Source organism: Paramisgurnus dabryanus, chromosome 10 (genome assembly GCF_030506205.2).
Source record: "Paramisgurnus dabryanus chromosome 10, PD_genome_1.1, whole genome shotgun sequence".
NCBI classification, from domain to species: Eukaryota; Metazoa; Chordata; class Actinopteri; order Cypriniformes; family Cobitidae; genus Paramisgurnus; species Paramisgurnus dabryanus.
The window spans coordinates 27,338,907-27,355,419 of NC_133346.1; the positions used below are offsets into that span (position 1 = coordinate 27,338,907).

General features: G+C 38.9%; 1 protein-coding gene across 1 annotated transcript; it reads right to left on the reverse strand.

Annotated features, from left to right (window-relative positions):
* Positions 1–7,573: 7,573 nt before the first annotated feature.
* On the reverse strand, positions 7,574–10,129 carry LOC141282933 (uncharacterized). The gene is made up of 5 exons (XM_073816113.1): positions 9,508–10,129; positions 8,740–8,853; positions 7,975–8,634; positions 7,705–7,891; positions 7,574–7,593 (listed from the first exon to the last, which is right to left on the reverse strand). The coding sequence occupies exons 1-5, from the start codon at positions 9,841–9,843 to the stop codon at positions 7,574–7,576; spliced, it is 1,317 nt and encodes a 438-aa protein (XP_073672214.1). The 5' UTR covers positions 9,844–10,129.
* Between the last annotated feature and the right edge of the window lie 6,384 nt (positions 10,130–16,513).

The following is a 16,513-nucleotide window of genomic DNA, read 5'->3' on the forward strand; positions in this document are numbered from 1 at the left end:
CCTGCCGCCACAGCTGGAAAAAATCCTAGAGGAAACACTGGATCAGTTCCTGTTTTTTTTTTTTTTTTGCTTTACTAATAGAGGACGTCACTCCTCTAAACCATTCATTAGTAAATGGATAATACAGGTTATTTCATTAGCTTATGAGGCACGCGGTACGCCTTCACCTCTGCTAGTTATGGCACATGTAACCAGGAGTATGACTTCAACTCAGACCTTTCACCATAAGACAGATACCTTACATTATGGCATAGTGGGCAGTATCATTCTCATAGTGTAATTTCATGATGCAGCATTGAAGTTCTCTTGGTTATGTATGTAACCATGGTTCCCTGAGAAAGGGAATGAAACCCCAGGATCTCTTTGCCATAACTCCATGTGCCTGTAGTGCTTGCTTCATATTTCGATAGCTACTTTGTTATGTCTACACTTCCCTTTTATTCCTTATGGTTCATTTCATTTCTTGTTCCCTTTCTCAGGGAACCATGGTTACATACGTTACCAATAAGTTTTTGTTGCTTGAGTGAAGTACTGTTTATTTTATAATTTTATTGAAGAAGATACCAAAAGAGCTGAAGTGTATTTTTTGTACTTATTTTTAGTTTGTCTAAATCTTGAAAGTGATGAAAAGTGCACAGTGTTTGTTTTGAACCATTAAATTGTTTTTCAATCGAGATGTTGACAATCATTGCCTTGTTTGTGTGTAAAGATAAAAGGCCAAAAAAAAGACTAAAAACATGAGAAACCAAATAAGAAAAAATACTAAAAACCACAATAATCTTTTGGGGAATTAATGTCTGCAAAATATGTTTTATATTTAGTACATATTCTGCTTTATGAGTTCTGCTTTATGAGGTTCTGTAATCTATAGATTTTACAACTTGATGGACAAAGGACCACGAGTTAAACAGATTCTACAATTTACATGGTATTTCAGATTTTTGGTGGTGTGACCAGGTAGACCAGTATTAAGATGGGAACTAGAGGTTGTAGAAAACCAATGTATTATTCAAATAGACACTCAGTGCCCTGATTCCACTCCTTAGCATCATGCTGCTTTTTTAGGTAGGAATGGAACATTCACGTTCTGGTGTATTAAGTCACATGGCACTCATAGGTTACCATAGGTTGGAATCGATTTATTATAACAGGGACTGACCTGTCAGGTGGTGTTTTACTTGTGAAACTCTTTTATCTGCTAAAAACAATATTCCCAAAATTCCCCTGAAGACAGTCATGACAGGTTTGGTCTGTTTTGGTTGTTTCACTGCCTCAACCAGTTGGGTTGAGTGTTCTGACAGCATATGCATAACCCAGTATTGTTGCACAGTACAGACCAGCTCTGAAGCTTGGACCCACACTTTTTGCTTTTTGGGAATTCATTAGTAAGACTGCTGGGCTGGCTTACACTAAGGGTACAGACTAACTGGGCTAATTTCACTGATTTAAAAAATTCATCTGCATCTGAAAATGTGGACATAAAAAGATAAAGGCAAGATTCTCCTTACCCCATCTTTAAGAACAAGGATTTTCAAACTGTTTTCAGTGATCCTAAGGGGACTCAAGAAGATTCTAGGAACCCCCCCCCCCCCCAATTTAGCTTTGCTGCATTTAATATAAATGTATATATGTTTATTTCACCTTTGTTAAAGTATACATGACAAAAATTATTTGTATGCATATGTGCAGTACTGTATCTTATCCACTGACTATTTACAACACATTCACCTTTACATTGTTTACTGGTTGTTGTATGGCAGTTTTTATAAAACTGCTACTGATTTATTGTTTAAATGTCTATAAAAGTTAATTAAATTGACTGTTTGATGACACTTTACAGTGGCTTTGCTATACATGTAGTTAGATAGGTGTACAAATTTATGCATTGTGAATTTAAAGCCTAATTTTTAAAGCAAGGACATGCAAAATAATCTGAGGTGCACAAATTTGGTGCTGTTCAGGTAAAAGGTAAAACAAATGCTATAGATGCAGTTTGCTTCCACACAATCCAAGTTTTGTTAATAGATCCTACCCTGATAGCACACATACATTTCAGAGACGTCTATTTGATATCTGCATTTACATCAAGATGTATTATTTAGATTGTTTGCTCATCTGCAAAACACTCCTAAAAATAAAGGTCACATATATATATATATATATATATATATATATATATATATATAATAAAGGCTTCAAAACTCCATAGAAGAACCTTTTCTGTCTAAATGGTTCTTTAAAGCACCTTTAATATCTGAAGAACCTTTCTGTTTCAAAAACGTTGTTTAAGGTGATAAAATGTTCTTCAGGTTATGACAATGTATAAAAGAAATTGTTCTTTGAGAAATAAAAAAGGTTCTTCTATGGCATCGCTGTGAAGCACCTGTATTTTTAATAAACTTATCTGAGACGTTTCCTAAAAGATGTTATATAGATGTATTGAAGATGTCTGCAAGATGTTTTTTAATTAGAATGTATGTAAAGCAGCTCTTTTCAAGAACTGTATCAGATGCTTTTACACACCAAATGTTTTCCAGATCTTTAGCAGACATCTTACAGACATACCTGTGCTATCTGGGTAGCCAGGGGCGGACTGGCCATCTGGCATACCGGGCAGTTTCCCGGTGGGCCGACATACTTTATTGACCGATACATCTCATACTATCTCTGTCTGAGCGTCTTTTCTAGACAGACCAGCCCACTGACATATAAGCAGCAGCCCATTGGTTATTTTTCTTTATGACATTAAGCTGGCCCAATGACTGACCAGCCCAGTCATCGTCCGTTTTTTTCCTAGATAGACCAGCCCACTGAAATTTAAGCAGCAGCCCATTGGTCATTTATTTTAAATGACATTAAAGGGCAACTTCACCAATTTGCATTAAGCTTTGTATAGTTAGAACCCCAGTCATGTTTTTGAATGGTTGTGCATTATTCCCTCAGTTTCCCCTGAGAGGGGAGAAATACAGATTTCAGTCAGGCACTTCCTTCTTTCAATGATGTAAAAATCGTCATTTTGCGTCATTAAAAGAAGGAAGTCCTGTGTCTTTGTCGAGGGTGAAAGACTACAGACACTCATTCCTCATTTTTCCAAGGTGGGGGCTATGGGTGGGACCCACTCACGCTACAGACCTATAACATATCAGTGGGTGGGACTTACGAAAACATATGAAGGCATACGGAAAAAAAACGATCAACCGCCATCTTTATGCTAAGCTAAGCTAACCGACGCTGTGGAGCCAGGCTTGATATTTCACAAAAATGGCAGAAGGTAATCAGAATGATATGGAAGAGGGTGATTTCGAAACCGTGGTGCTCGAATCGGATGTTCGTGGCTATCTTTTTGAGCCACAATATAGCGAAGAGCAGCTGAGGCAGATGGAGGAACAGGAGGCGGCTGCGGTAGCCCTGCCTGTCGCGGGCGAGGAGCTCGGACGGACTCGGGCTGGGAGTAACTGGTGGTGCCTGTGCTCTCTATGTGCGCCTACGGACACAGAAATTGAGTCCGTCTGCTGCAGAGAATTTGACAGATGCCAGTTTCTTCTGGACGAAATCGCTACATCAGATGATGAGGTTTGTGTGGTGAACCACCCAAGCTTCGCACCGCATATGGACAGCGGCGTTTTGGATACATATTTCAGAATACCGAAGGTCAACTGGAAGCGACAGCCAAAGCCTGCAGGGACAAACGGACGTCTGAGTATAAAGTAAGTGTTTCTATTTTCTTTCCCATACCAACGTGACATGTATGTACACAATTTGTTCAAGCATTAGCACAAAGCTATTACAGTTTAATACGTAACGTCAGCCGGCTGAGCTTGGCTTAATTACTACACAGCTTGATGTTGCATTGCAAACTAACGTTACTGTGGCACGCTAAACACAAATACCATGCATCGCTAACTGTGTGGTCAATGTTTTGTAGACAATATCGCCTAACAGCCTACCGACACTTTCTTGAATGGGTCCTGCAAGGCGAAAGATTGGGTCGAGGCAATCGTGTCGTTTTACCCGCCTGTAATAATAGATTTTATTTATAAAGCGCTTTTCATTCCAAGGAATCTCAAAGTGCTACAGTTAAAAATATATACCACAATGCAAATAAAGTCTAACAATAAAGTGCTACAATTAAAAATTAGAACCACAATACAAGTAATAGAATAATCAACTTAAAAAAGCCTTTCTAAAAAGATATGTCTTCAGATCTGCTTTAAAAGAGTCCAGGCTCTGTACTGTTCTCAGTTCAATGGGGAGGTTGTTCCATAGCCGAGGCGCAGCTGAGCAGAAAGCTCTGTCACCCATGGTTCGGAGCCTAGTAGTGGGAGTTTGAAGAAGTTGGCACCCAGATGATCTGAGGGTACGAGTAGAGGATTTCACAGTGATAAGCTCTTGCAGATATAGTGGTGCTTGTCCGGTGATGCACTGATGTGTGAGCAGAAGAATTTTGTAATCGATCCGGGATGAAACAGGAAGCCAGTGGAGTGAGTATAGGATAGGGGTTATATGTTCATATTTACGGACTCTCATAAGGACTCTGGCAGCGCTGTTTTGAATGTATTGCAGCTTTTGGATGTTCCTGCCAGAAATCCCTGTGAGGAGTCCATTGCAGTAGTCCAGCCTTGAGGAGATAAAGGCATGGACAAGTTTCTCTGCATCCGGAAGGGTTAAAAGGGGACGGAGTTTTGAAATGTTACGAAGGTGATGAAAAGAAGTCTTACAGATGTATTTTACGTGGTCAGTAAATGTTAGTTGTGGATCAAACCTGACACCTAGGTTTGTAATCGTGGAGGAAAGGGTAATGATCTGGCCATCAAAAGTGAACTGGGATATAGGTGAAGAGCGGATTTGGTGTGAAGTACCAACAAGTAGTGCCTCTGTTTTACTGGGATTTAGCTGGAGGAAGTTGCTGTTCATCCATGACTTTATCTCCTCAAGGCACGTGGTGAGTCTTGACAAGGCTATGGAGGGACTTGGGGCAGTTTTAATATAAAGTTGCGTGTCGTCAGCGTAGCAGTGAAAGGACATTCCATGTCTGCTGATGACACGACCGAGGGGAAGCATGTATAGGATGAATAAGATGGGGCCAAGAACCGACCCCTGTGGAACACCACATGTGACAGGGAGCCGTCTGGACTTACATCCTCCCAGAATAACACTTTCAGTCCTGCCAGAAAGATAAGACTGGAACCACCGTAATGCTGTGCCCGATAATCCTGCGGTGTCTTGGAGGCGGCCCAGGAGGATGTTATGGTCTACGGTGTCAAAGGCCGCTGTTAGGTCGAGAAGAATAAGCAGTGATGGTGATCCTGAATCAGCTGCCATCAAAAGGTCATTTACCACCCGGAGTAAAGCTGTTTCAGTACTGTGGCCTGAGCGGAAGCCTGATTGAAATGTCTCAAAAAGGTTGTTGTGTTTGAGATAGTTATTGAGCTGAGAGGCGGCTACCTTCTCCAGAACCTTTGACAGGAAGGTGAGGTTGGAGATTGGCCTGTAATTTGCAAGGACCTCTGGATCAGAGGTTGGCCTGTGTTGTGCAGGCAATCCGTAAGAAATACCCTGCTCCAGATGGCCATTACAGCGGGCACCAAGAAGTTGAGGACGCTCAGGAGGAACTGTAACTTCCATTGTTAATATGTTGTAAAATATGATAACTGTGTAAATCTTTTCATCAGTATTATATTTTTATATATTCTTGCACTGTAGCAATAATTCGAATAAAGTATATTCATTCATCTATTCATTCATTGATTCATTCATTCACATTACTGATAATATCGTTCAGCCAGTGCTGTATGGCTAACCATTATTTAGATAAGTGATAAATGGCTAACCATTATTTAGATAAGTGATAAATGGCTAACCATTATTTAGATAAGTGATAAATGGCTAACCATTATTTAGATAAGTGATAAATGGCAAACCATTATTTTGATAGGTGATAAATGACGTACCTTTTATCACCTATCAAAATAATGGTTTGCCATTTATCACTTATCTAAATAATGCTCCTGTAACAATGACTGGCATGACCAGGGCAAACACTTGTAATCTGGTAATTATCATTCTGTGTAGGTTATAAAAGTGAAGTTTACATTTTAGGGTGTTTCCTACAGAAATATTTTGTGTAAATATAAAAACAAAACATTTTAAAACTGCAAATAATAAAGGTTTATTAGATGTGGTATATCTAAATTGCACTATTTACAACTTGAAATAAAAACAAGTTTTTAAGAAGTTTTGTTTTTTTCACAAATTAAATAATTAAAATATTCAGAAAGCTAAATAGCAAGGGCATGAACGTAGAATGGGATGTTTGGATTCCGTCTATTTTCCAGGACCTTCTCTATTAAATCTGTGACAAAGTCTGTGGTATGTGGTGTGTAGACTTTTTTTAGTATCCACTGCTTGGATTTCTTGCAGTACACCTGCTTGAATCGTTCTTCTCCTGTAAATGACAAGGAATATAATATAATAAATTATAAATGTAGATTTGATTGCACTAGACATTTCTCCACAATGAATACATTACACCTTTCAGCAAAGTATGCCAATTCAGTTAGCTGTTATTCTTATTTTGGTTAAACTATCAAAAGAGCACATGGTAACAAACCTGTCACTGTGGTGGCTTGCCTCCTTTTCACAATGTTTTCATTGTGGTCCAAGATGGCAAGGTGGCACCTCTCCCTCATCACATGGTATGAGAAGGCCTGCCGCTTGGGGAGGTATTTCAGCATGGCACTATGAAAGTTCTCCAGTGGCCCTGTGTACAATTAAATAGAGGAAAAGAGGATGGATAGGATTAATTGAAACATGTTCATTTAGGATATAAAAAAATATGCAATAGTAAAAGTGCATATATTCTCACCAGTATGTTTGAAGAGTGCCATCTGGTTGAGGTCTTTCAACAGTTTTTTGTCTAGGACCAGTGACGACAGGGCCTGCAATGCCACCGAGTCCTTGCCAATCCACTTTCGCACCCTCTGGTCCTGGGGAGTAAGAGGAGGATGATCACACTGATGCAGTGTTCCGTCATCATCTCTCCACTCGTGTTCATTGCAAACATGATGTATAATTGATTTCCAACGGTATTGCAGTGCCTTTGTGAAAGAAAAGGTTTTCAATAATACTAATGCTATAAAATACACAAATCAGACAGACATTGTGCCATTGCAGCTTTTGATTCCTTACCTCTATGTTCCCCTTACTTGTGGCACAGGTATACCACATGTGGTTTACGATAGACCTGTGAATGATATTGAAATTAGTAATTTCCAACCTTGTAAAGTAATGTAAATTTTCCAAGACTACAAACCAACACTGACCTGGTCCATGCGAGAAGGATTGCAGTGTCCTTTTTTTCCCTTTCGTCAGTATTTTATTCCGGAAACCTGTGGCCGTAAATGCAGAATAATTTTTATAAAAAACAACATTGTTCATTTATTTTGTATTGTCCCTATTAACCCTGTCCAAGACATTTATATCCACTGTTTATTTTAGGTTTATTTAGCTATTACTTATTTTACCCACATGGTGCTCTATTGCACAGTGTGTGGCTTGTCACTGGGATTTACCTCTACAATAAGTTCAGCAAGGCTGCACAGATTTGTGAGTGGGGTGGGGAGTAACACAATGAGATGAAAAATAAAATGAAAAATGTGGACAGTAGCGTGTGTGTTTACAAGAGTGGCAAAAAAAAAAACATACCTTTGGCTGTGTGCCAGATGTCGAATTCGTGCTGGATATTAGGATATTGTTCCCTCATTATCTTCCTTATTGATGACGAGCGGTCCGTTGTCATCACCTCCACGTCAAGGCCCAAGTCTAGAAGCTCTGTCATTCCCCTTCTAAAACCTAATGGTTCCATGGCTCCAGAGCTGGTGGCCTCTGTACACTAAAGATTCAAGTTTGATGTTATCAAAGTTTTCAACAGATTTTGAATTATTGTGATTCTGTATACATTAATATGCATTTTACCTGCACCAGCTCCATGTGGATTATCTCCTTTGTATTGTCTTGCATAAATGTGTAGTGACAATATTTTGCGTTGAAACCTGGCGAGTCACATCGGCCATTGCCCGCCAAGTGTGGGCGCTTCCCGTCCTCCTGTTCCAAATAAATTCTTGCCAAAACTTCATTTCTTCTCTCCTCATACAAGTTCTCAATAGCGGGATGCAAGTATGCGTTCTGAATGGTGTAAAATGTCGTTTGTGAAATCATTTGGATGCTCATGGTTGTGCACCAGTCTGACAGTTCCGTGTATGTTCCACCCTTGAACAAAACAGCTGCTGCAGAAAGGAGATTCACCTGTGGCATTCCTCTAACATCAGGTGAAGATGTCCAAGTCCCCGAATGGCCCCCAAGACAAGTCCATTTTACTTTTCTCTGTGCCCCATTATCAAAGATGTCCTTCGAAGAAATAGGTTTCCCACACATCTGGCAGAATTTAAATAGTGACATTAGGCTAGATTCATTGACAATAACCTTCTTCTCATGCCAGTCTTTTCCACCTTCATCTTCTGATGACGAAGATGATGATGTGGGGGTAATGGTCGACTCAAGCTGATAGCTTTCGTCGATGAAACCAACTTCGATGCTGCTGGCACTTGTGTCGAGGGCACCAGGTGTACTTGGCAACTGTACAATCAAAAAGAGGTTTATTTTCAGTGTTAAATTTCTTTAATTTCAACCATACATTGGTTTGAGAATTCCATTAGAGCAAATATGGTGTACAAAACTTACAAACTGTGCTGCTTGGACAGGGGTAGGTTGCTTGACTGGTGTTGATGTTGTAACAGGTTGTTCATCATCTTCCGACGACGACGATAGCAAAGCAGCATCAGGCGCAGTTTCAGTCTGAAATGCCATACGTTCAATAACGTTAAAAACATTTCAACAATATCAAACGAACATTTCAACAACATCAAACGAACATTTTAACGATATCAAACGGACATTTTAACGATATCAAACGAGCATTCCAACGGTATCAACCTTGCATTTTTACGGTATCAAATGAACATTTTAACGGTATCAAACGGACATTGTTGCGGTATCAAACGGCCATTGTAACGGTATCAAACGAACATTTTTACAACATCAAACGAACATTTTAACAACATCAAACGAACATTTTAACAACATCAAACGAACATTTTAACAACATCAAACGAACATTTTAACAATATCAAACGAACAATTCAACAACATCAAACTATCAAACGAACATTTCAACAACATCAAACTATCAAACGTGAAACAAGGCGGATTTACATTGATACCAGCAAACGTATAGAACATATCTGAAGCGTCTTTATAATGTTGCGATGCTAATTTGCCAAGTACAGTTTAGTGATGTCGACACATTAGAACCACAAGCAAGAAAAACACGCGGAAAACGTCAAATTTACTTTGTAAATAGCCAACGTATATACATCTCATATTGTATGTTCTGCTTTACTTCAGAAGACTGTATATGTTTACAGAAATATAGTCGAGCAAGTCTCTTACCTCCAAGCGAATGCGTTTCGCGCTGCTAAGTCCAGATGGCCCCGGCTGTTCATCGTCTTCTAGAAAGGTAAACACCGACGGAATGGCGGAGTCCAAAAGAGCGACTCTCTTCATTCCCAAGACATTTAATTGGAAGTCTTCTTTTTTGAAATGAAGACTGCAAACCTTTAGTTTTTTCAAATATTCCGCGGGTGTGTGTTCCGAGTAGTATGGATGATTTATCACCCTGAGCCACTGTTTGCATCGCTCCGTATCTTTCGGTAGATAATGAAAACTTACTTGTTGCCCTTTCCTTGCTCTGACTGAACATCCCTGTACCATGCAAGAATTCACCATTTTGACAGAAAAACAAATGAGGAGTAATTCGCCAACTAACTCGATAAAAGTTTTCTGTGAAATGAATAAGTCTTGTAGGCGGTGTTCTGGATTAGTGGGAGTGGCTTGCGGAGCCGTGCATCGTGGTGCATTGTGGGAGTTGTAGTATTCTATACAAATGACACCCTAAAGTCAATTTCTGTCTATTCTTGGTCAAGTAGGCACCACATTTGAAGTGTGTGTTAAATTTCTACTACAAATATGACACAATTTCAATAAAGATTAATGTTTCTACGGGTGAAATGCTCCTTTAAGCTGGCCCAATCACCGCTTTGGTCTCTGTGCAAGCGAGCGTGCATCGTCGGTCAGTTCCCGTGTCAAAATAGAGAGAGAGATGGAGAAAAAATGCAAGGGAGGCGCAGAAAAACCATGCAACAAAAAGAACCGGGCTCTTCAGGCAGACACTGCAAAATGTGTTAAAATAACACAAATGTTTTCTGCGGCAGCCGGAACTTCAATTCGCATCGCTGGTGATGATGATGGTGGTGGCGGTGGTGGCACTGGCAGCACCAGCATGCAAAGTGTCAGTGAGGAGAGGGAGAGAGACGAGGGAGAAGTGAGTGAAGTGCCTGCGGTAAGCAGAACTGCTTTCAAAACACAAGTGTAGATAGATACCCCTTGATAAAACTGAGTCAAAAACACAAAATTATGGTGATAAAGCTGCAATAAAATAATTGCACTCTTTGCTCTGTGACTATGAGAGTGTATCTGATTCGTAGATTTTTCGTTGATTGTCTGTTTCAAAACGTATAATTTCTCTTCAAGCAAAATCAAACAATCCAGATGATCTGCTTACAGAAAAAATATATGTTTGTTGTATATAACAACACACTTGACAGATAATGTTAAAAATCTCTATTACTGTAATCACACAAGTTTATTTCAGTGAATGTAGTGAATACTTTCCTGTAAGTACTGCAAGTAATAATCAGTTTTCAATATTACTGTAAGCAGCACTTGTATTTTGTAAAAAGTCAGCAATCAAATGGCAAATTTTTCCAATTGCATCGTCTCTGGTGTCCTGTTTTTCCTCATACTCTTCATCTGCCTCTCAGACTGTTTACAATCCACACAATTGGTAAAGAATACCATTAGAAAAAAGTGTGTACAATTTTGAGTTGTTGTGTTTGCTTGATGACAACTGTGTTGTAGTTGTGTTCATCTTTTGCCTGCCTGTGTTTAGCATTTATAAAACAAGTTAATTGCAGTGTAAAATGTGTGTTTTAATCAGAATTGATTTGACAAATGTGTTTAGGCCGCTATGATTTTGGTTCAGAGATTGGGGTTTAGTGTTATAGCAATTCAGAAAAACTGTAATCAACATATAATATGACAGTTAATTAATCATTTAGGAATATTTTTTTGTTCATTATTTCTTATAGGCTGCAGTGTTTAGTGAATAGTGTATTTTAGGCCCTAACTGTCATGATTTCGGTCTTATTGGCTGCTTTGTCTTTGTTTCACTTGTGTTGTGTTTTTGTTTTGACAGCTCCACACGTGCGCACCTTCCACCTGGTGATCTCATTATCTCTGACTCTTCTCACCGGCGTCCCACACCTGATCCTTATTTTTGCCCAATCCGGTTTGATTTAAATTCCCCTCGTTTCCTCTGTTCTTTGCAAGTTCGTCTTAGTATGTTCATGCCCGCTAGCCTTGTCTAGTTCTTGTCTTGTTAAGTTTAGTAGTTTGCTGATTTATATCTGTGCTCTCTGCTGCCTTTGCCCCTTTAGATTCCCCGCCCCGTTGTCACTCTATTGTGGATTAGTTTCCAGTCTTCGCCCTCTCTCTGCTGGACTATTTATTATCACTGCTGTCTGGTCTCCCCGACTGGTGTGGCAACAGTCGAGTATTGTGCTCCCTACATCAGTGGATTCTCCGTGCGCTGTCCAACGGCTTGTGCTGACCAGCAGCAGAGCGCTGTCCAGCGCTTTCTTCAGCTGAAGACTCCGTCAGCTAATCTCTCTCTCTCTGTGCCCTGCCAGGAATCTCTCCCTTTGCCCGCCAGGATTACATCTCTGTGTTTACAGATCTGTGGATGTCCTACAGCCCAGCTGTGTTTCCCACATTGTGACTAACCAGAGGAGATCGCTGTGGTGTTTTTCTCTCCATCTCTTCATCACACACACGGACACTGAGAGTTTTCTATTATACATATCACTGATTCACCAAGTGTTTTCTCCTATTATACATTTTCCTCTGATGACATTGAGTGTTTTCTATTATACATATATTGAATTAAAAACCTCTGCGCTGGGATTCCTGTGTTGTGTGATTCCTAACACTAACAAAAATGTTTACAAATGTTTTAAGGATGAAGCTTGTTTTAGGATTCATAAGTGTGGATTATACAGTTTTATTGCATTACAGTTTTTCTCAATTTGCTAAAACACTAAACCCTATTGTCTGAACCTAATGCTCAGTTGCCTGAACCCACTGTTTAAATCGGTCACTTGCCAACACATTTTCATTGTGATGCACTTGTGCTGCATAATGGTGAGCACAGGTGACAAAAGTCAAACACAATTAAAGCACAAGTGTCACCACTTGAACAAAACTCAAAATTGATCACACTTGTGTCTAATGATGTGAGGGAACATATACAGTAAGCCAGTTTAGAGAGCACTGGTTTGTGAGGCCCTACAATGGATAGAAATCTGTGTGGAATAGTTTGTGTGAGAGGAGGTCGAGTAAACAGTAATATCTGATGAAATCAGAGCTACTGTGATTGACCATGTTCTGCACAAGATTTCTGTTTTGTCTTTTTGTACAAGTGCTAAATGTACAGTTAATGTTTTGTTTTGCAACATACATTTAGCCTACAGTAAACAATAAACATTTATTCTCAAGCTTCATGTCCTGAGCATTGTGTTTTCAATTTTTCTACGTAGTGTTTAATGACTGTTCCATAGTGTTTTTAATTTTTATTGACTCAGGGCACGATTTGACAACATAGTTCAGTTTTGAGCACAGATTGAAAAGTTTTGAGGTGAAAGTTTGGTTTTGCAAGAAGAGTCTGAGGTTTTGTGAATTTAGCTTGAAAATTGGGTTTTGTATTCACAATTTAGAGAAAAGGAGAGCAGCATTCAAGAAATGTGTCTTAGCAATCGAGAAAAAACTGTAATAAATAACACGTTCTACAAGTGTTTGTTGTGTCAACTCTCATTCTTTTCTACCTGCTATTAATTGGGTTTAGTGCTTTTATGGGATTGGAGTTGCTATACATATTTAAAGGCGTGCAAAGATGGGTGGTATTTGTAATTATAATGTGGGCCGGTTTAGGCCAAAATGCCAGGGCCGAATTTCTGTCCCAGTCCAGCCCTGTGGGTAGCTAATGCAAACAAAAGTTTCCAATCCAATATACAGCATTTACTTTTACACTCATTCTACAGCCATCTGCTCCCAGATCTGTGTTGGAGAACTTCTACAGTATCACCATATTTTGAACACACTGGTTGTGGTACCAGTAGGAGCTTTATTCATGTTTGAATTCTTTCGTACATTGTTCCTATTGGCAAACTCCTCTATGGTTGCATGGGAGTTTGGTTCTGTTCCTATTGGCAAACTCCTCTATGGTTGCATGGGATTTTGGTTCTGAAAGAGCAACAGAATTCATTGACAATACACCCAATCACTTCTGCATTTTGTCTAAGCCCGCAGAGATACATCTGGTCTATGCCGAAAGGGGTTTTTGCCATTCACTTTTGCAGTGGGAAAAATTGCCCCTTCGGTCACAACTATTAGGATGTCAGGTGTTAATAATAGTTGATTCTGCCTTTGGCAAAGTTTAGTATGGAAGTGTGCTATCATACCAGGAGCAACAACAAGCAACCTTACTCACCATCAAGATGCCCCATAACCTCCACCTCTGCCACTATTTGGTTACTGCATGTTTTTCATCCACAGGAAACGTTTGGAAACTCATACAAGAGTTGAACTTTGAGGAGTCCACACATAACAGGACACAGCAATGTTCAGCTTAACTATTTTCTTCCCGCTGTTGATATTTAAACTTTCTTCTTCCTTTATTTCTTAACACCATTCCAGCATCTACGGCTATATTCATGGCAAAAACCAGTCAATCCATACACAAGTTTTATTCAGACAAGATCCATACACAGGTCAGGGGAGGGACAATTTGGTAACTCCAATTTACCTAAATGTAATTTTTTGGCCTGTGGGAGGAAACTGGAGTACCCGGAGTAAACCCACGCTGACAGAGGGAGAACATGCAGAAACTCCACACAGAAAGGCCACCTGCCTTAGCCGAGGCTCGAACCAGGGACCTTCTTGCTGTGAGACAACAGTGCTACCCACTGTGCCACCCCATTTAAACTTTCTGGAAGCCATTACTATAATGATTACTTATATAATGCTATATATATATATATATATATACTTAAGTTATAAATCGCTGTCAAATTAACCATATGAAAGCATTTTGCTTCTGGTGCACTCAGCTATGAAGTCAAGTTCTTCTGGAAATACGTCAGGGGAATTCATACCTATTTTACAAGGTGGATAATTTTTTAATCAATTTTTTTTTTTCAAACAGAAAGTATCTGATGTTAAAGATTTTCTCTGGGACTTGGTTCTTCTATGGTATTATGAAGCACCTTTACAGTATGTTTTAAGAGTGCATTCGAAATACATACTGTACATTTTATGAGTATCTGTGTTCCCTGGGGATAACTCAATGCTCTACCTATTGAGCTACAGGGACTTAAATGTCTTGGGCTTCTTCTTGTCTGAGTTTTTCATGCCATTGTCCATTGCACTTGAAGAGAAGTGTCAAGGGATAGAAAACCAATAAAGTCGCTGACATACACACTCTTAGTGATGCAGTTCAGGATTATGAAAGGTGATATTGGCAACATTTCATACTTCAAAGTAAGAGACAGGTTAGGCTGTGTTTTATTACAAGAAAATTGTGTCAAGAATTTTTGAATACATTACACTATTAACTACATTTAAAGTATATATAAAAAAAGCTTCTGGAAGAGCCAAGGAAATAAAATGTGTAATGGGGGCACACAGACAATAAACTTGTAAATTTGTAATAAGATGAGTATTAAAGTATTTGGTAACAATTTAGTATGGGGAACACTTATTGATTATTAATTATGACTTTTGCCTCAATAAACTCCCAATTTACTGCTAATTAATAGGTAATAAGATAGTTGTTGTATCCGTTAAGTTTAGGTATTGGATTGGGTTAAGGGATGTAAAATATGGTCATGCAGAACAAGGCATTAATATGTTCTTTATAAGCACTAATAAACAGCCAATATGTAAGCTAATAAGACACTAGTTAAATGTGAGAATTGGTTCCCAAGTATTTTTATTTTGCTGATTATTAATCCTCATTTAATATTCATAACTGCAAAATGCAAAGTAAAACAATTTGCCGCTACTTTACACAAGTATCTTGTGATGTGAAACTTAGGGTGCGTTCACACGAAAAAATTTTGGGAGTGACAACCGTATTTACTTACAGGTGTGAGTCTGGAAGTGTCCTGTTCACACAGCAAATTAAAGACACAAATAGAACACTGCCTGTATGAACGAGGAACCGACCTCAAACCCGTATGCTAGTTACACGCGGCGCCTATAACCATAGTGACGGACGTAAATATTTAAAAAAGTATTATTTATGCAATGGGCAAAACTTTATTTATGTAATTAACAAAAACAACTGGCTTGTGTAACACTTACCATTGTGCAGAGAAAAATAAACAAGGGTGGTTCCTTATTAAAGTTTTATTTTCCAAAATGAATGAACATAAAATCAGTGTCAGCAATTTCACGTTTTACCATAGCAGATATATCTAATACAAAAGTAATCATAATGACTTGTGAAGCAAATCGATCCGTTTTTGCAAGAAATTGAACTTTATTTAAAGCATTAACGCAGCCAAATAGGAAGTGCGCTTACGCTCCCGCTCTGCAGGTGGCGCAGAGAGTATGGTTTACCAACCGCAGGCAAAACCAGCCTCTAAGCGCCACCTAGAGAGCGGGGGTGTAAAAGCTCACTTTATATGTTGCCAAGGTTCTGTATGGACACTAATAATGTTGTAAATAATGTTCAATATCCTGCAAAAACCGACCGATTTGCTTCACAAGCAGCAAAAAATGTCACCAGGAGTCATGGGGATTACTTTTGTATAAGATATATCTGCTTTTTGAGCTCTCAAAGGGACGGATCTTTTGCCTTGAATTATATGAATCACAGATGGGTTTTTTGCCAAATATCTTCTTTATTTACAGTTTTTTTCGATTGCTTAAGCACAATTTTGAAAACAGGGCCCGGTTTTTCAAATCCCCCAACACAATTAGCACAACACTACACCAAAGAAGCACAACACCTCAGATAATTTGCAAAATGGAACACTTTTGTCTAAACTATACAATGTCTTATAAAAACCTTGCTTTGTTGTCATAACATTAACACAACCATTATATGGTCTGACTCTGTTCTGTGTTATGGTCCACACTTCTGTGCTTAACCTAAAACACTTTTGGCATTTTCACAGAAAGTGTAAATATAAATTTACCAACACCACATGACACCAATTATGCAGACTAATGAAAATATTTATTCCTTTTCATCAAGTAAGTCAATACTGAACATTTC